The 20,161-nt window shown below is 41.8% G+C and overlaps 1 protein-coding gene across 1 annotated transcript in view; it reads left to right on the forward strand.

Annotated features, from left to right (window-relative positions):
* Positions 1 to 11,408, forward strand: part of LMNB1 (lamin B1) — a 66,923-nt gene extending 55,515 nt beyond the window's left edge. The window contains exons 10-12 of the mRNA XM_061188110.1: positions 1,918 to 2,037; positions 7,333 to 7,440; positions 10,800 to 11,408. Coding sequence (XP_061044093.1) covers positions 1,918 to 2,037; positions 7,333 to 7,440; positions 10,800 to 10,841 — 270 coding nt within the window. The 3' untranslated portion in view covers positions 10,842 to 11,408. The remainder of the gene's footprint in view (positions 1 to 1,917; positions 2,038 to 7,332; positions 7,441 to 10,799) is intronic.
* Positions 11,409 to 20,161: the final 8,753 nt, after the last annotated feature.

Consider the following 20,161-nt stretch of genomic DNA (forward strand, 5'->3'; position numbering starts at 1 on the left):
TGGAATGTGGTAATCATAAGTGATATTTCTGTAAAATTGTACAAGGCAGGGCAATAGCAAAGATCAGTTTAAAACTCCAGAACAGAAGTAAGGGAACTACTATGTAATTTAAAATTTTCTTGTAGCCACATTAAAAACAAGTGAAAAAGAAAAATGTGAAATTAACTTTAGAACTATGTTTTAAATTTAACCCAATATATCTAAAATATTATCATTTCAACATCTGATGACTATAAAAGTTATTAGATCACTTTAAAAAAATATCTATTTATTTATTTATTTGGCCGCACTGGGTCTTAGTTGCGGCCCACAGGATCTTCGTTGCAGCATGCGGGATATTTAGTTGTGGCATGCAGGATCTTAGTTGCGGCATGCGGGATCTAGTTCCCTGACCAGGGATCGAACCCGGGCCCCCTGCTTTGGGAGCGTGGAGTCTAAACCACTGGACCACCAGGGAAGTCCCTTTTTTTTTTTTTAAACTAAATCTTGACACTTCGAGATACCCTTACAGCACACCTCAGTTGGGACTAGCCATGTTTCAAGTGCTCACAAGCCACATATGGCTACCATATTGAATGACACAGCTCTAGGACATATTAGTTTTAGGTTAAATTACCCAGTAAGGTTACTGACGTGTTACGATTATTATTAAACACTAAACCAACTGTATGATTCCATATGGACTAGTGAAAAGTATAGCTTGAGGTTAGATTAACATTCCACATAACCTGAAAGTCAGCCCAGATCCAGTTCTCTTTTCAGTTTTATCCTAGTAATGCTCCTTGCCCCTTTCCATTTATAATGGTGATGGAAGATCTGGAAGCTTCAAGTGAGCACTTTAAGAGGAAGGGGTCTCTCCTAATTAGTAATTGATAAGGTTTTCTCCCCATTTAAAAAAACACCTGCTTATACTATCTCCAGTCTTCATTCTGCCATCATATGGCCCTTTATATTGCAAGACAATTTATGGAGTACAAAACTTTGCTGTCTCTTTTCATATGGTCTTTTAGAAAGATCAGGACTGGTAGGTAGTGTCCCTACAGGTGAGGACATAGAGGTTTGTAGAGGTGTAGTGTTACATCCATGATACAAACCCAGGTTTTCTAACTCTCAAGTGTTCTCTATTCTACCAATGCTCTTCTGCCAGTAAATACATAAAAAATGTTGCAGAATTTCCCTGCTTATGAAAAGGGAAATCTTTCTGTTTCTTTTGCCTATTTCTGTAGCAGTCATATTTTCCATTGAATAATGGGTTATTTGTCTGTTTCCTGAATTCTTTTTAGAATTCAGACTCAGACACTGGGGTATTATGACACTGTCTCTGGTTGGATATATACCACTTTCCATTAGAATATTCCAGATAGGCTGTCTGCTGCAGAGCTTTTGAGAGAAGTTAGTCATCTCAATTCCTGCTATAGGCAGCTGGAGGATACCATTGGAAGGGGTAGAAGGCTCATGAAGGATGGAAGGAAGGATGGCTCATGAAACCCATAGAATAATAGAATGCTAACAGTGAGAGCTTATATTCATTGAGTCAGCCATCTCCTCCATGTGGGTAATCATTTTTCTTCACAACAGTCCCGTGTATTATCAGTACCATTTCTGTCCCATTGGAGGGTAAGTAAGGTAGCTTGCTCAAGGTGAGCTGGCATGTAGGCGAGCTAGGATGTGAATCTAGGCAACTTCACTTCAGAGTCCTGTGTGTCAACATTTTTATTTATCAGACTGGGAAGCTGAGGCCTAGCTAAGCTCTATGGGATATACAGCTAGTTAATATAGCAAGTCTAAAGCTAGGCCATAATTCTGGAACTTTTAGAATCAGTCCTCTTACAAGGTGTTAAAGTCTCATCATTATGTTATTATTGGCACGTGGGAGAGCTGGGCTCTGTGTAGACTGATTTCCTTTTTTCTTTCTAGATCTGGGCTGCAAATGCCGGTGTCACAGCCAGTCCTCCCACCGACCTCATCTGGAAGAACCAGAACTCTTGGGGCACTGGCGAAGATGTGAAGGTTATATTGAAAAATTCTCAGGGAGAGGTATGGTCATTTTATCGGTACCACCACAGTGTCAGTTTTTTTTTCTTCATTGAAGTATAGTTGACTTACAATGTTGTGTTAATTACTGCTGTACGGCAGAGTGATTCAATCATACATAGATGTACATTTTTTTTTTTGGCCACGCCACGCAGCCTGTGGGATCTTAGTTCCCCAACCAGGGATTGAACCCGGCCACTGGCAGTGAGAACGCGGAGTCCTAACCACTGGCCTGCCGGGGAATTCCTGTGTACATTCTTTTTTTAAAATACTTTTCCATTATGGTTTATCATAGGATATTGAATATAGTTCCCTGTGCTATGCAATAGGACCTTGTTGTTTATCCGTTTTATATATACTAGTTTGCATCTGCTCATCCCAACCTCCCACTCCATCCCTCCCCCAACCCCCGCCCCCTTGGCAACCACCAGACTCTTCTCTATGTTCGTACCACAGTGTCAGTTTCACCTGAGAGTTCATCATGCAAGTGTGATTTCTTTTCAAAAATCAAATTTAAATGTGAAGTAACTGATTGCTTAAATCAGACCAAGGCTGCTGAGTCAATGAAAGTGATGCTAACTCCAGGTTTTAGGAATGAAATATGAGTGTATTGTAGTTCTGATTGTTAGTACAGGTTCCAGAGTCAGTCTGTGTCCAGTTTCTGTCTTCACTGCCCAGTGACTTTGTGACTTTGGGTAAGTTCCTTCACCTCTCTTAGTTTTATCATTTTAAAATGGAGATAATAATAACAAGATAACTAATATAAATAAGATAATAATATAATGAGAATAATATAAATGAGACAATCCTTGGGAAATGGTCAGAATAGTATCTGGCCACTGGTAAATGCTTATGTTATTAACCTTGTTACTGGCTTTCAACATGCTCTTGAAACTGAGTTTAAGGATTGTGGAGTGTACATTTGCTTGATGTGTATATTTTCAACACGTCAGTCCTAGAACTCTTGTCAAAGAACCTTACCTACCCCCACTGTCACATAAAGACACTCCCAAATTCCCCCAGCCACGCACACATACCAAGAGATGAAAGTGTCTTCAAAGGATGGTGTGGTTTCAGGTCAAAGTACAGCATCCCCTTAGGGGTTCCTTCTCTGCTCCCATAGTGCCGGGCACAGACCTTGTCTAGCTTGTCACGTTGTCCTCTCTCACTAGAGTAATAAGCATGTCAAGGGCAAGGATCTGTTCTGATTTTTCCTGGCACATAATAGGCACTTAGTGAGAAGTTACTGGATAAAATTTTAGGAAAATCAAACATGGACCTTAAGTTCAGAGAAATAAAGTGTAATTAATAGCATTCATTCTGGGGGTCTGAGGTGTTTGCATACGAGAAGTCCTCTGCCCAGCCATCTTTCCAGCCATCCCTCACTGTAAACATCTGCTGGTGTTTAGACTGCTCTTAGTAAGGAATTCACTGTCTGCTGAATGAAGAATGCCCTTGATCTCAGACTGAGGCTGAAAATGAAAGGGCATCTGATGTTTTCCACTGTAAACCTCAGTACAGTTCACCTCCAAATACTTGCTAGGTTCTCAGGGTGTGGGCGTTTACAAATGCCTTCCGGAATTCACAGACTTCGAGGAGCCGAATCTCCTCCTGTTCTCTGTGTGGAGCCCTGCTTGCTTTTTGCCTTCGGCACTTTGGAATTCTTCCCAGTTGTCACCGGTGCTGCTGCCCAAGTGCTGAAATTACTGCAGCTCCTATGCTGGTAGTTCCTTCGACATCTGAAACTGGCAGAATACATGTCTCTTTCAAAACAGTGTTACGAGTGGCGATTTGCCCAGATTGAAAAGCACGGTTTTAAGGGGCCATGGTAGATGAAATAGGTTTTCGTGAACCATGGAATCTTGTCACCACCTTTTTCTGTGTGAAAATATGTTCCAAGTTAGAAATGATCTTATAGGAGGATATTTGGAATACAGCGAGTTTAAAAGAGCACAAAATAGATACAAGTGAAAAAGTAGATGCCATGACATGGGATATGTCTGGAGGTCGTATTACCAGTGATGTTTCAATTAAGCTGAATGAAGCTCAGGTTTCCCTTCATAATTCAAACCACTGAATTCTATAATGGATTATTTGGTTGGTTTGTTTTCCTGTTCTTTTAATAAACTTCTGCATTCTGCTTGTTAGGCTCTATGAAGTGACCTCTGTCAGAAATGAGGAAAGTATTATGAATACAGTTCTTATTTCTGTGATTGTCAGGCAAGTACTTTTGGCATTTATTCATTTAATTTTATGAGACCATGTTTATTAATAGGTCCCAGACCATATTTATAATAATTCATAATTACCACCATAAAGACCACTTTCCTGTAAGATTGTGGGTAATTGGCTTAAGTCAGTTTAATTTTTTTACATACATTTTCTGGCTGAGACATTGGAGATATCAGGAAACCCAATTAAACTGGCTTTAAAATAATGGGAATGTATGAGTTCACAAAAGCAACCATCCAGAGATAGTGGACTTGATCCATTGGCTCACCCAGTGTCCCCAAGGATCTTTCTGTTGTCTGTTTCCTGAGTGTCTCCCTCATGGATGCAAGGTAGCTGCCGGCTGCTCTTGGAGGTGCATCATTCTAGGTTTACTTGTCGTGGGCAAGAGCATTGTGCCTAGTCCGGTTCTCGTCTGGGCTTTGCTCTCGTAGTACCAGCCTGGGTCACGTGCCCACCTCTGAGCCAGTTCCTGGAGTCAAGAGAACAGAGTTAGAGCTTGAGCCTTCTCCATGGCTAGATCACACTCAGCTTGTGACACACATGTCACATCTCCATGGGAGAGAGGGTACCCAGGTAACAGTGGGGGCTGTTACTGAGAAATGGCCGGGGAGGGGTGGTCCTAGGGATGAAAAACAGCAAATGTCACCATGGAAAAATAAAATGTTTTTTTAATGAGGGAAATAAAAAATAAAGCGGTCTCTCTGTACCTTCTAGAATATAGGCATCACTGAAATTTTTGTATATGGAGATGATCACTTATGTATACAGAGATATTCTAGTTTAACAGTCAGCTCCTTCATCAACAAAAACTGCCTTGAGTTTTAGTATTTGCTGAACTGTGGTGATTTCAGGCTACCCACACGATGTGACTGAGCACAGAGTTGAAGAGGCAGCACGTGAGCTGGCGCTAGCTGGCCCTGCTGCACTGCTGGGGAGATGGGTGTACCTTTATGTGCCCAGGGCTTTACCCAGGCAGACCCATGGCATGTTGATAAAGACCATTTATGTGTGCCTTCCAGGGCACTTGATAGGGTTGGGTGTCTTGCTGAGAGGAGTTTTTTTGGTAAAGACGTTTGTCTTTTAGCACCTTGACTAATGATTTCCTGGGCCTAAACCTCCCAGCAACTTTTGGTTCTAAATTTGTTTTATTATTTTTCTATTTAAATTTGTCGACATTTATTTAGCTCATTTATATTCCATACAGGCTTTCTGCATTAGATTAACTGATTTTTAAATGTTGTCAAATGAAAAGTGCTTAACAGCAGGCTTACATTAAAGTCAGTTATGCTGAAGTAATTCATAATTAATGAAGTTGGGCAAGTTGCTGTTTTCTAAGCTCATTTGAGGCTCATAGTCTGGTGTTTCATCACGAGCTCTAAGAGCCAGTGTTTCCATATGGGATGTATACACTGTCATGAGTTGCTAGAAGCTGAAATGTGAGAATTCTATAACAGATTTTATTTGACTTTTCTTTCCTCATTTTAAGATGAGTTGAGGGAAGTTAGGTACTCTGAAAACTTTTTGGGAATCTTTTTTCTGTTTTGTATGCCATCATCCCCCAATGGATATCTTAGTTCAAAGAGTTGTAATTGATCTAAGGATTCACATGCTTTTTTATTAGTACTAATTTGGTTAAAGCAAATGTTATTTGTGAAAAGACTATTTGTGTGTATAAACACAGACTGATCTCACAGAATTGAAGTTTCTGGCTAATTCAGACTCAAAATGGTCCATCTTCCTCGGCTGTGCTACAATAATCAAAATTCCCTACAAAATACTACTGTACTACCTTACTTCATTTATAAAATATATATGTGGACATGTTGTAAATAGAACTCTCATTTCTCTGTCACTGTTCTCTGGTTTTCTTCCTCTGCCATTTTAAACTAGCTGGTCTGTGTTAAATTTCAGGTAAGCGTTTACTGACATGATTTTAGTGTCTTCATCTGGAGTTATCTTTTTTGAGTAACCTTAGGACATGCATGGTACAGAGTAAAATTAGACGCTCTGCAGCACTCTAGGACACACTCATTTACTTGCTGCTAGATCATCAAGTTAGCCTCGTGCCTAAACAGAAACACTGCTGCATTTGTGCAAGTCAGCATTCTCTAGAGGAAAGTCATTTGTATTTGCGCCTTTCAGTAGAAAATGGAAATGGTTACTTTCTGTTATGCCTCCAGTGAATAATAGGAGATCTGTTTTTTTGTGCAGAGTACATTGGAGCTTCACTAGTATGTTATTAGTAAATAGTGTTCCTGTGTCTTGATTCTGTTTCATTCAAGAGGAACTAGCTGCTGAAGGAATGAAAGTTTGTCCTTTTCATCTCACTCATCAGGTGGTCCTCTTGCCACCGAGGTCCCTGAGAGCACAGCAGTTAGCCTCTGACTTCATTTTATTCAGCATTTATTTAGCACCTTCTCTTTGCTAGGAGCCAAGATCTTTAAGCTGAATTCATGTTGAGTGTTATAAAGAATTTAGTGTGCCAAATCATTTACAGAATTCTTAGTAACAGAATGGGATAAAAAGCAGTGGAAACTTCTCAGCAGGTATTTCAAATTGGATACCAGTAGCTTCCCTGCAGGGAATATTGAAAATCTAAGAACTGCTACTAATTATGCAAAAATTCCTGTTCAGTAGCTGAAGCTACTGATGAGCCACTTAAAAAAAAAAAAAAAAGTCCCTGATGTAAGAATGCTGTTTCTTAAATTTACGCAAAGAAAAGATGTCGCCCTCCCACAGTCTTCGTGATTTTTAAGTATAGTGTTTTTTTTTTAAATTAATTAATTTATTTTTTATTTTTGGCTGCGTTGGTCTTTGTTGCTGCGCGCCGGCTTCCTCTAGTTGTGGTGAGCGGGGGCTACTCTTTGTTGCAGTGCGCGGGCTTCTCATTGTGGTGGCTTCCCTTGTTGTGGCGCACGGGCTTAGTTGCTCCACGGCATGTGGGATCTTCCGGGACCAGGGATCGAACCCGTGTCCCCCACATTGGCAGGCGGATTCTTAACTACTGCACAACCAGGGAAGTCCCCAAGTATAGTGTTTTAACTTAAATCAAACTCTTGTGTTTAGGAGGTTGCTCAAAGAAGTACAGTCTTCAAAACAACCATACCTGAAGAGGAAGAGGAGGAGGAAGAAACAGCTGAAGTGGCTGTCGAGGAAGAACTTTTCCACCAGCAGGTATTACTTTAATATATGTCTTTTAAACTTTATTAACAGAATTACATGAAAACCAAAACCAATAGTGGAGCTTGTTTTTTTCCCTATTACTTGATGAACTAAGTCAGTGATCTACCAAGTGGGGTTTGTTTTTCCTGAGGGGATCTTCAAGATACAGTACATTCGGGTACTGGAAGAAAATGTTAGCACTTCTTTTTTAAAATTATTTCTCATATCAAATTTCAGTTTTGTCTTTTGTTTTATAATGTATGTAATATGTTATGGTAGGACATATATGCCACATAAATAAGTATATATGGATTGGAATGCATGCTAAGAATTATTTATTGAAGGGTTCTTTGATTGAGTTTAGATGACTAAATTGGAGCAGGCATCTGCATATAAACTTAAAAAAAACAAAGAGTAGGGACTTCCCTGGTGGCGCAGTGGTTAAGAATCCACCTGCCAATGCCGGGGACACAGGTTCGAGCCCTGATCAGGGAAGATCCCACATGCTGCAGAGCAACTAAGCCTGTGAGCCACAACTACTGAGCCTGTGCTCTAGAGCCCACCAGCCACAACTACTGAGCCCGCGCGCTGCAACTACTGAAGCCCACGTGCCTAGAGCCCATGCTCTGCAACAAGAGAAGCCACCGCAATGAGAAGCCCGTGCACCGCAACCAAGAGTAGCCCCTGCTTGCTGCAACTAGAGAGAAAAGCCCATGTGGAGCAACAAAGACCCAACACAGCCAAAAAATAAATAAATAAAATTAAATTAAAAAAAAAATCATTACCTGATTTTTAAAAAATAAAAGAGTAATGTTCAACTTCAGTGTGAAGCAAAATTCTTGCTGTCTTAAGTTTTTAATCATTTAATTGCAAGATAGATTTTAGCTGATGCTTGGACTTTTGAGAGTCCTTGAAATAAAGAAACTCCAAATTTGATTTTAATTAATTAAATTGGAATTATTAATAAGTAATGAGCCTTCAGTTTATATTCTCAAGCTGTTCAAGTCTGATCATTCATCAAAATTCCTACCCTTATCCTTATAAGACGTCGTCACCATGTCTCCAGATTTATAAATCTGTTTGTTTTGCTTAATTAGCCCCAATCCTACTCCAAATAAACATTCTCTTATGTGTTCAGCCTCCAGAGTTGAGAACCACTTGAGGTGGGTTATGGTAGAATGAATTTTTGGCATGGATACTTCCGCATACATTTTGGAGGAATATTTAAGAACAGGTGTTTTATACTTGGCTTTAACAAGAAACAGGTACAAGATCCATTTCCTGCCCTTATTTGAAACATTATGATGACTGGAAGTAAAATAACAATATAAGAGATATCTCAGGGTGCCAGACTAGTGGTTCAGAGCATGGGTTGTAGCACGTCAGATGCTGGAGAAGCCTCTTTAGGCCACCAGAACAGTTGAGAAGATCTCTGGAAAATAGGCTTGTCCAGTATTTTGAAGGATGGGCAATTATTTGAGTATTAGAAGGCAAACGGTAGTGTTCTGTGTTTGTTTGAATTATCTGTTGCTACATTAGGAGGCCACCTTAAATTAAAACTCAGTGACTTTAAACTGATTTCTTAATTCCTATGACTCTGTGGTTTGACTGGGCTCAACTGGGCAGTTCATTTGTTCCACACGATGGAGAGTGAAGTCAGTCATGCAGTTGCATTCAGCTGGAAGCTTGGCTGGGGCTGGAATGTTCTCCATGTCTTTTTCCATGTGGTTTCTTATCATTTGGTGGTTTAGCCCAACCTTCTTTACAACATGGCGGCTGGCTTCCAAGAGAGTGAAAACGGAAAGCATTAGATTTCTTAAAGGCCCATATTCTCTTAGTCAAAGTAAGTCATAGGCCAGCTTCAATTCCAGGGGAGGGTAAATAGTCTCCACCTCATAATGGGAGGAGTGGCAAAGAATTTATCATGATCTTTAATTCGTCACAGGGTATATGTCAAGACTTGAGCACCAAGTATATCTGTCCATCCAGTTGTGTTTGTAGGGTGTGAGTGAGAGATAAGTGAAGTGGGGAGGTTGGTGTTAAATCAGCATAGTCTGGAATGTCTAGGGAAGGAGCTTCTGCACACTTTGGAGCAAGGAGAAGTTGAGACAGTATCAGAGGGATGACTATAGAAGGGAGATTGCAGACACACTGAGAGACTATGCAAATAGAGGTTCATTAATTAAGGCATAGTGACCGAACTTGAGGGGGAGAAGAAAAAAAATCAAAGATGTGCGAGGTTTTTAGCTTTTGTGATCAGAAGAAATAATGATATCAAAGTTCAAAAGAGGGAAGGTGGAAGGATGGATCAGCTATTTTGACTTCATATTAGAGAATGAATCCAGTGGCCTTTCGAGTTGATTAGAAGTCTTTCTGGTTGACCTTCAAGAAACCAATTTCAGTTTAGTCAAGTGGTGTTTCACAGTCGTGTTGTGAGGTTTTAAGGAATTAGTGAGTGATAAAGAAATGGATAGAGGGAGCCGTTTTGACTTCACATTTGAAGACGAACCCAATGCAGATGCTTCAGGATATGAAAGCTGAGGATCCAGCAAGCCATATTCCCTGATGTGGTTGTTCAGAATGCCGTCCACTGAGCTCCTGTTTCCTAACTTACCAAAGGATGTTATTGAATAGGAATTTTCAACTTCAGCTGCTTATTAGAATTTCTTAGGGAGTTTTAAAATTACATATAAATAGATACTCTTCCCCAGTTAAATGAGAAATTCTCATTTATTTTTTAAAATTTATTTATTTATTTATTTTTGGCTGCGTTGGGTCTTTGTTGCTGCGTGCGGGTTTTCCCTAGTTAAAGCGAGCGGGGGCTGCTCTTGGTTGCGGTGTGCGGGCTTCTCATTGCAGTGGCTTCTCTTGTTGCGGAGCACAGGCTCTAGGTGCGAGGGCTTCAGTAGTTGTGGCACGCGGGCTCAGCAGTTGTAGCTTGTGGGCTCTAGAGCACAGGCTCAGTAGTTGTGGCACACGGGCCTAGCTGCTCCGTGGCATGTGGGATCTTCCCGGACCAGGGCTCGAACCTGTGTCCCCTGCATTGGCAGGTGGATTCTTCACCACTGTGCCACAAGAGAAGTCCGAAATCAGAAATTCTCATTTAATTGCTCTAGGGACCTAGATCAGAATTTTGTTTTAAGAACTCCTCAGGATCTGAATGTGCAGCTAGAGTTGAGAATCACTGTTCTGGAATTTGTTGGAGTATTCTAGGGGAGAAGTCCATAAGAGAAGGTTAAAAAGGATAAGTGAGAAGTAATAAACGTCCATTTGAAGTTAAGTAATAATGAATTTGTAGTATCTCTGCCTTATTTTAAAATACCGTGATCCATTTTCTTAGCACTAATTTTTTTTTCTGTTTTCCTCATCAGGGAGCCCCAAGAGGTTCCAATAGAAGCTGTGCAATTATGTAAACTTCTCACGTCAACTGTCTTCCTCAAAATAAAGAAGTATGGTAATCCTTACCTACATGCAGTGCAGAGCCTTCTCAGAAGCACAGAATATTTTTATATTTCCTTTACGTGAATTTTTAAGCTGCGAATCTGATGGCCTTAATTTCCTTTTTTGACACTGAACGTTTTGTAAAAGAAATCATATCCATACACTTTGTTGCAAGATGTGAATTATTGACACTGAACTGTGTACTGTTTGAAAAGGGTCCCTCAAATTTTTTGACATTTTTTTTTGTATGTGTGTGTTTTTTTTTAAGTTCTTATGAGGAGGGGAGGGTAAATAAACCACTGTGTGTCTGGGTTTAATTTGAAGATTGCTCCATCTAGATTAGCAATCTGCTCTTGATTATTCTCTGCTATATATAACGGTGCTGAGAGGGAGGGGAAAAGCATTTTTCAATATATTGAACTTTTGTACTGAATTTTTTTGTAATAAACTATCAAGGCTACAAAAATTTTTTTTAAATAGAAAAGAGAAATTTTGTAAGAAGGCAATATTAATCTAATCATCATGTAAGCACTCTGGATGAAGGATTCCACAAAACTTTGTTTTATGGTTACTTCTTCTCTTAGATTCTTAATTCGCAAGGGGAATGGGGGGAGGGGGGGAGGGGGGAGGGAAGGGTTTCTCCTAAAACGCATTAGTTGTGTTTTTTAAGATAGTGTAACTTGCTTAAATTTCTTATGTGACATTAACAAATAAAAAGCTGTTTTTAATATTAATCTGCTGTCTTTTAACTTTAGAAATGTTTTGGGGGAGAAAAGCGTTTCAGTTTTACTTTTGATAAAAATAATTTGGCTTCTTGTTTCAACTAGATTTTTCTTTAAGGCTCTAACAATGGGGAACATAAACACACAAACTATTTTGGGGTCTCCCCTGTTTTCAGTACTCTGTTGTCATTAATAATAGCACTAATAAAAGCAATAATAATAGCTAATTTTTTGGAGCCAGACATCATGCTCAGTGCTTTATATTTTTTAGCTTATTAACAATAAGACCTTTCAAAATCTCTTTAAAAAAGCCATTTGGGAACATTAGGGACAGTGGGAGAAATTGGGGAAGACACTCCTTTTAAAGGAAAAAAATGGAGATAATATTTCTAGAATCTAGTTTTACTGTCTTTTAAAATACAGAAGAGACACTGATTAAAAGGAGTACAGTATGAATGATAGAAAATAGGTGTGTGCTGTGTGGGGTAGTTATGTATGGTGGTAACTAGGGTGTCATTTTTTACGCATTTGGAGAATTTATCTTGTGATTGCTTTAGCTAAGTGAGTTAGTTCATCTTGTAGAAAGCAGAATATCCAAACCATCCCTAGAATGAACCGTTGATAACAATTCAGAAGCCAATCCAGAGTCAGTGTTTGCTTTTCTCTTAAAATATTCCTGCAGTAAGCTGCACAAAGACTAGCAACTTACACTTGAAAATAACTCACAAAGTCCCAGAATTACTGTGCTCTGCAGATTTACTGCATTCTCTGGTGCCGTCGGAGACACAAGATAAATGCTGGATTAGAAATTCTGTCTGGTGAAGCAGATAAAATGATAACTTCTCCACACAGATTTATCTTCAGAATGAGAATGGCAGTGCAGGGTATGGCCCAACTTGGTTGTGAAAAGTGTTGCCACAAGATAGGGTTCTTGCCATCAAAATTCATTCTAGGTACTTTATTGCCAGATAAGTTGGGTTATAGGAATCACTTTAATTAGTTAGGCATTAAGAAACTTCGGCAGTTTTAATACAGAGGAATATTACATACTCTAGTGAAATTTAGAGTAAGAACCCAGGACTCAGTTAATACATAGCTGGGTGCCCCTGAATATGTGGCAGGAGATTGTTGAGTCGATTTAAGCTGACAGACTTTACACTAAATAGAAGTTTTCTGAAAGTGAGCTGCACCTACACCTGTTCCCACAGAGCATCTGGGAGGCAGAGGCTCAAAGGCTGCCTCTCTGTAGTAAGTGCATCTCCCCATCAGTGGAGGCTACGGCTGCGTATCTGCATTATTGAACTGTTTCATAACAAGCGTGAACATTTCCCCCCTTATTTCATCTGCAGTGGTCTAGTTTCACCACTATGTTTAGATACAGATTGATTTTCCTCTTGTTCAGCTCTCACCTCAGGGTTTTTGACTAAGAGAATTCTGGATGTTCGTATTTTGTTGAATATTAGCTCATCCCTGTTCGCTGTTCTTCTCTTCTGGGATTTCTTTTAGCCTTACATTGAACCTATCCTCTTTCATATGTTTTAGGTTTCTTTGTGCTGTATTCTCGGTTACTTAGTATTTATCTCACTAATTATGTTCTCAGCCCTATCTAATCTGTTTATCCCATTTGTTGTAGCTTCTAGTTTCGTTAACTGTACTTTTCCTTTCTGAAATTGTGCTTGATTCTTTTTCATATTTGCCTGCCCTCTTTTCATCTTTGTGCTGTATTCTCGGTTACTTAGTATTTATCTCACTAATTATGTTCTCAGCCCTGTCTAATCTGTTTATCCCATTTGTTGTAGCTTCTAGCTTCGTTAACTGTACTTTTCATTTCTGAAATTGTGCTTGATTCTTTTTCAAAATTTGCCTGTCCTCTTTTCAACTTTTTTTTTTTTTTTTACTATAGTTCTCATCTTTTAAAAAGGTCATTTTCATCATACTTATAGTCTCTAGTCTGTGTTCTTGAGTATGCTCATTTTTTTTCTCTCAGCTGCAGAAAAATTATTGGTGGTTTGCTTCCTCGTGGGGTTTTTAGGATTGTGAACTTATCTCCAGTAAGGGCTGTTTATTTTGTGAGTTGTCCCTGTCCCAGGGTTTTGCTACAGAGTAACCTGGAGGTTTCCTGTGCTGTCTCCCCAGTGATGAGGTGGTGTAGTGGTCTGGACCTCCGTCGCTGTTTCTCATCTTGCGGTGGTGAAGGTCCACTAGGACAGTTGTGCCGAGTGTTCGCTGGTTCTTGCAGGTGACTTCCACGTGCAGTCCCCCGGCCCCAGCAGGAGCTGGGATTTGCTCTGGGCCGGCAGGCGGTCCGTGTTCTGCTTGCCTGGGCTGTGGGCTGCACGACGCGGTTCTGTGCTTTGTGCACCGGGCCCTCTTCCTTGCATGGACTTAAAGCCACGTTTCCTGTCCCCATCTCCAGCCCCCGAGCCTTCTCCTTAAGACTTTGAGTTCTTTGTTCCCTTATGGCACCTGGGCATTTCTTGTTTTTTTAGGCTTAGTCCTAGATTAAAACAAAAATTAGTTCTAGTTTATCAATTTTATAGTGGAAGGAAGGGGTCATCTTGGCCAGTTCATTCCACCGTCATACACACATACAAATAAATGCACATTTATTTTCATATGTGTGTAGTTTTAAGAGATACAGTTATGCTAAATCATGTTCCTTTGGGTTTCAGTTTCTTACCCATCATCCCTTTTACCAAATCTTAAATTACAAAGAAATTTATTTGAATGCCCCTTCTTTTCCTGGCCAAATCACATGTTTAACACAAAGTGAGAAATTGAAGAGATGCTTTGATCCACGCTTCTGGATCATTGGCTTCTGAACAAAATGCAGATCTTTTTAGTTCCACTGCATGAAGTAGCGGCATGGATGTGAATTTTAGGAGGTAGCACCAGAGGAGAATGACTCTTAGGGTTCAAACTTTTGAGCCCCTGAAGCAAAGTTCTGGAATTTCCATGATATTTACCTGGCAAAACCCAGAATTCTGAAATTGGGACTGACTCCTTCCCTTCCTGCCAAAAAAAGGCACTGAAAGAGGTGGTATTTAGGATTCGGTTTCTCTGCCATTTGTCTACCTTACTAAAGGGACATTCAGAAAAAAGTTGATGGGAATGAGGGAAATATTTAGGCAAAATACATGTAAAGCTCACAGAGGTCACAGTTCAAGTTGGAGAGGGAGCTTCACATTAACATGTTGAATGGGAAGAACAGTGAATTAATGCAGACAGGACTGGGAGTGGATGCAGCTTTGCTGTTCTGGAAGTTTAGAGCGCGGGCGGAGGACAATCACAGAAGTCCCCTGGGAGCCAGTTTGCCCTGGAGACATGCACCCGACAGCGGGGAATCACCTCACTCCCTACCTCCTATCCTCACTTTCACCGTACGTATTTTTCCTTTACTTTAACAGCACAGTAAATCCTGTCTTCTGCTGATGTTCCTCAAGAGACAAAATGCACCTCTCAGTTTAAGGAGACAGCTTGTTCAGTAGCTTGATTACTTATAAGAATAAAACACATATTCATGCGGATTTATTATGTGAGTGCCCCAGTCTGTGTACCTTAATGATTTCTCTGCATTTTGTATACCATTTTCTTGATATTGGTGTTGATTTCTGTGGTTTAAAACATCATCCTCACCTGCCTTTTAAGCCTTCTTTCCCGCAGCTTGTGTGCCCTAATGCCCTTTGCCACTAGCGTCTGCCAGCCTTCTGACTTTCTCCATGCGTCCGGCTTACGGCAGACCTCCCCATACAGCTGTAATAGTTGGGGGCGGGTACCTTCCCTAGTCTTTGTTTTTCTTCAGTGCTTTGTGACTCAATGTGGATAATTATTTTCAGACTGTCTGGTTTGGCCTGTTAAATACGCTTGGGTATTTCCACAACCCCCTGCATATAATCCTGTGTCCTATGACGTAAGTTAGCCGCGAGTGTTAGCTAAGTGTCCATTGTGTGACCACACCAGAGGCACATGTCTCCAGATAGCAGGTCTCACTCTGGCAGAAACCGGCTTTCTAGCTTAGTGGCCAAGAGCGGTCTTAGAGACAATGATCTTAGATCATTGTTGTGGTTTCCAAACTCCCGAGTCCCAGGTCACTTGTTCCCCTCGTCCTTCTCGTTCTCTCTCCATTCTCTGTTCGTGAGCCAGGGAGCCTCCCAGCTCACCCCCGCCTTTAACAAGCACTGCTTTTTGACTTAGGCCCTGGCAGCTGGTCCATTCTCTTCTGAAGCCTGGGATCGTGACCCAGCCTTGCTCTTCGCTGCCAGCTCCCCACTCCTTTGTTATGCTGCCTTCCAACCCGTGTCAAGAGGACTGAACCCAAGCTCTTTCTAGGGCCAGAATTTTTCTCTGAACCATTTTCCCAGGTGCCCATTTCTCTTAAGTTTTTGTCCTGCTAAGAGAAAAATTGTTAGGAAGTTTGAACTTTGGAAAAACGAGCTGAAAACATTCACTGAGTGCCTGTTGCCTAGTTTTCATTATTCTATGTCATGAAAGAAATAGTGAGCCTGGACTGAACTCTGAGAGGTACGGCCATGGGGTCACCAGGACTCAGTGCTTATGTTTACAAATCTGGGCGGGATCCTTTTGTGGAGAAGGAAGGGTTTGGGCATCAGAGGGGGGATGACTCAGGGTGCCTCATACCAGAAGCTCCTGTAGGAACCTGAAGCAGGGCCTTTAGTTGTGTCGGGCACCTGGGGAACTTTGGGAACCCAACCAAGAGGAATGGGCAGGGCCAGGGTCCTGCTGTGCAGTGCTGCTCTCGTGCTGTGTGGGGGGCACAGGATATCACATGTTGGTCTCTTGCTTACACATGGAATAGTTTCAATCTCATACGGGAGGAGGAACGACCCATAAAGAGGAAGGAGGGAGAAAGTGAAAGGATTAGACGTTTGTTGAATGTTCACACAGCCAGGCACTCTGCTCAGGGTCGTCACACCAAACATTAACTCACTTGAAGCTCGTAGTACCACACTGGGCAAGTGGTGTTATCCTTGTTTTGCAGATTGGGCAACTCGCCCAGAGGTTAACTCATTCATTCATTCCTTCAATGACTGTTCACTGGGGGATTTAGTTTTGCCAGGCATTGCCTAGCCAGCACCTGGAATACTAAGATGAGAGATCCTGTGGTGTTCTTGGGAACTCAGTCTGATTGCCCAGGCCACCACCATCTTTTTTTTTTTGTCTGCACGGCTTGTGGGATCCTAGTTCTCCCACTAGGGATCGAACCCGAGCCCCCTGCAGTAGAAGCGCTGAGCCTTAACCACTGGACTGCCAGGGGATTCCCCAGGCTACCAACTTCAACAGCTCTGCCTATTCTACTGTCCCAGGCAGCTGTTAGGAAATAATGTACATAGCTAGTATACCATTGACAATGGTACTACTCACTGTCAACAATGAATGGGAACAATTCCAGCTGTCAGGTGACTCCCAAATCCCTATTTTAAATCTCTGTTGTTTCTGATGTTCTTCAAATTAATGTCAAGGTTAATAAATATTACTTGCATGCTGCAGTTTAGAAAATGCTTTCATGTAGATTAGCTGATGTGCCTTAGTCAGGAGTGGGCGGGGGGATTCTGCTTTCTTTCCAGAGCTCAAGCTCGCGCTCATTCTGTCTTCCTCACACTGCACTGCATTTACCCTCTCCCATGAAACGGCAGGTTACAGCCTGGGTGGACTGCCCTTTCCTGAACTGGCTACGTTTTAAGATGTGTTTTTCCTGACATCAGGGAGCTGATTAATTGTTCTGGTTTAAAGTCTCCTGTGGGGGTCACCGTTAGGTAAGCTAAGCAGGGGTGGTACGGGGCTTAACGAGTAGTTGAAAGCAGGTTGGGCCTCAGGGAAGCAACATGTTAGTGACAGATCTGGGAGTTGTTGAAAGTGGCCCAGAGGGTGTGCACGCACACCCCGTTTATCCTAGTGGGCAGTAGGGGCTGTGAATGACAGGAGTTACTAGAACTGTGATTCAGCTCTGATTGCAGGCGGGGGTAAAAAAATTTTTTTTTAATGATAGAGAATTAACTCTTACTTAAAACATGCCAAGTGTAGTCATGGGTTATGTCCCAAATTTGTACTTTCCCACATGGATGGTCCTTCTCCACAGACAGGCCGTAAATAGAAGAAAGAACAGCATTGTTTCTGCCTTTGAACTAACTCTGTGAATGGAAAACCCCTGATAGGAGCGGCATTAGTGACACTAAGTTGCTGGCACTTAATGGTGTGATCCTGAAAAAGCTAACATTCCTGTTTCTCAATTTCCTTGTCTGTAAATTAAGACTAAAAGAAAAAAAAAATCCTATTAGGGAATTGATGGGAGAATTATATTAGAGCACGTGGAAAGATCATACCAATATGGTAGGTCTAAAATACATAGGAATTTAAAACTAATGATTACTTCAAATATTTTGATTAGGGGAATTGGGAAGTAAGGTGAGACTTTGGTTTTGAAATGGCAGGTTGTTCATTGTTCTTAGTGTACGTAAGTCTACAAGTGAAGACGGTGTTAGTCAGAGCTAACACTTCTGGTCAACTGAGTGGTTAAACAAGGAAAGCCATTGAGAATACCGGAAGCGCCGCATTTTATTCATCTCATGAATAAATATTAATTTCAACAAACATTTATTCAGCACTTACCAAGTGCCATGCTGTGTACTAGGCACTGGCAAGTGCAATGCTGAGTAAAAGGAAATCTTGTCCTGACCCTGATGGAGCTTACAGCTCAGTGTGGGCCTCAATCAAATAATCACACAAAGGTGGAAAACCACAGCTGTGGTAAGTGCGCTTCTAGAAGGCACCACACACAGCAGGTTTCCCGTAAGAGACCAGGAGCAACTGGTCCCCCATAAGAGGAGGTAGGAAGGAGGCACTTGGGAACTCTGGTTTTAAACAACAGGGGCGGAGGTGCCAATGTGGCCAACACGTCACAGATTGACAAAGATGCCCGTGACTGTCAAGGGGCCCCCTGTGCTCAGGGCTCATGGGAAATGGAGAGGATTTCTGGAACGTTTTTGCAATCACTTCCCGGTTCTCCACCGAGACCCGAACGCTGAGAAAATCTTCTGGCTCGCTCCAGTTGGCCGCCCTTCTCTGAGCGCCCTCCTGGCGCAGGGCCTGCGCGCCGCCGAAGCCGCGCTGTGCTCCCAGCTGCCCTCGAATGCACGCTGCGCACCGACTTGCTGTGGTTGATCCACGGAACTGAGGAGACAGGATCTCGCTTGTCCTTGATGTGGTGTCTGTGGGTTGATTTCAGACTTTCATTTAAATAAATAATTCAAGCCTTCAGCTGGGAAAGGGGTTGCTACATCACAGGGCAAGGCCTCTGGCTGCTAAAGCAGCACGTGACCAGCCAGGGGGACTTCCCCCGCCTCCCCGCCCAGGTTGCTGGGAGAAGTAACTATGGGTCTTTGGCAGCTCTTTCCCAAACTGCATGATGAAGGTTGGGAAACACTGAATTATGAAATAAAGGAAGGCAGTCGGCGTGCTTCTGTCATCCTTGGCTCATGCATCCTAAGTTAGTTATGAGCTCAGCCTTGTGATGGTGTATCACAGGCTGCCTTGCGATTCTTCCGCAAGTTTTTTTCAGTGTGTTCTCATCAACAGACTCAGGAGGCAGGAGCTGACCTGTGAGTGACTCTGGGTGGTTATAACTGGGAAACAAGTCAATGCTCACCCATAGTGTCTCGGCGGGAAATGAGGAAATGGACAGGATTCCGGAAGGCTGTTTGAAGAGGCTCGTTCAGTTCCAAGAATACAGGGGAGGAGCAAGAAATGTGAACGTGTTTACTACCCATTCATGGACTCACACGGAAATTGTCCCCATCTGGGGCCTGTGACCCCTGTTATGTTAGAAGAGCTACTGGGAAGTTGTGGAGACAGATGTGTCCTCCCCTCCTGTCTAATGCCCTGACCTGGGTGGACATACGGCCGCTTCTTTCCTGAGTCTTCCAGGGTCGACTTTTGCTTCTCAGAGCTGCTGCCTCGTTCTTTTTCCTCCTCAGATCACTGTGTTCCAGGCACTTCTTCCCTGAGTGGTGCTGAACTCGGGAGTGGGGCGGGGGGCGGAGAGGGAGGAGGGGGTTTCAGAGGATGTCAACTTGAGACACACTGATACTGACAACGGAAAGAGTTGGCCTGTCCCAGGATTCTCTTAATGCTGTGTGTGTGAGACAGGATTTTTTTGTTTTTTTAAATTTTTATTGGAGTACAGCTGATTTACAATGTTATGTTAGTTTCAGGTGTACAGCAAAGTGAATCAGTTATACATATACATATATCCACTCTTTTTTAGATTCTTTTCCCATACAGGCCATTACAGAGTACTGAGTAGAGTTCCCTGTGCTATACAGCAGGTCCTTATTAGTTATCGATATTATATATAGTAGTGTGTATATGTCAGTCCCAATCTCCCAATTTATCCCTCACCCTTTACCCCCCTGGTAACCATAAGTTTATTTTCTACAACTGTGACTCTATTTCTGTTTTGTAAATAAGTTCATTTGTACCATTTTCTAAAGATTCCACATATAAGTGATATCATATGATATTTGTCTTTCTCTGTGTGACAGGGGTTTTTAATG

Source organism: Eubalaena glacialis, chromosome 4, assembly GCF_028564815.1.
Source record: "Eubalaena glacialis isolate mEubGla1 chromosome 4, mEubGla1.1.hap2.+ XY, whole genome shotgun sequence".
Classification (NCBI taxonomy): domain Eukaryota; kingdom Metazoa; phylum Chordata; class Mammalia; order Artiodactyla; family Balaenidae; genus Eubalaena; species Eubalaena glacialis.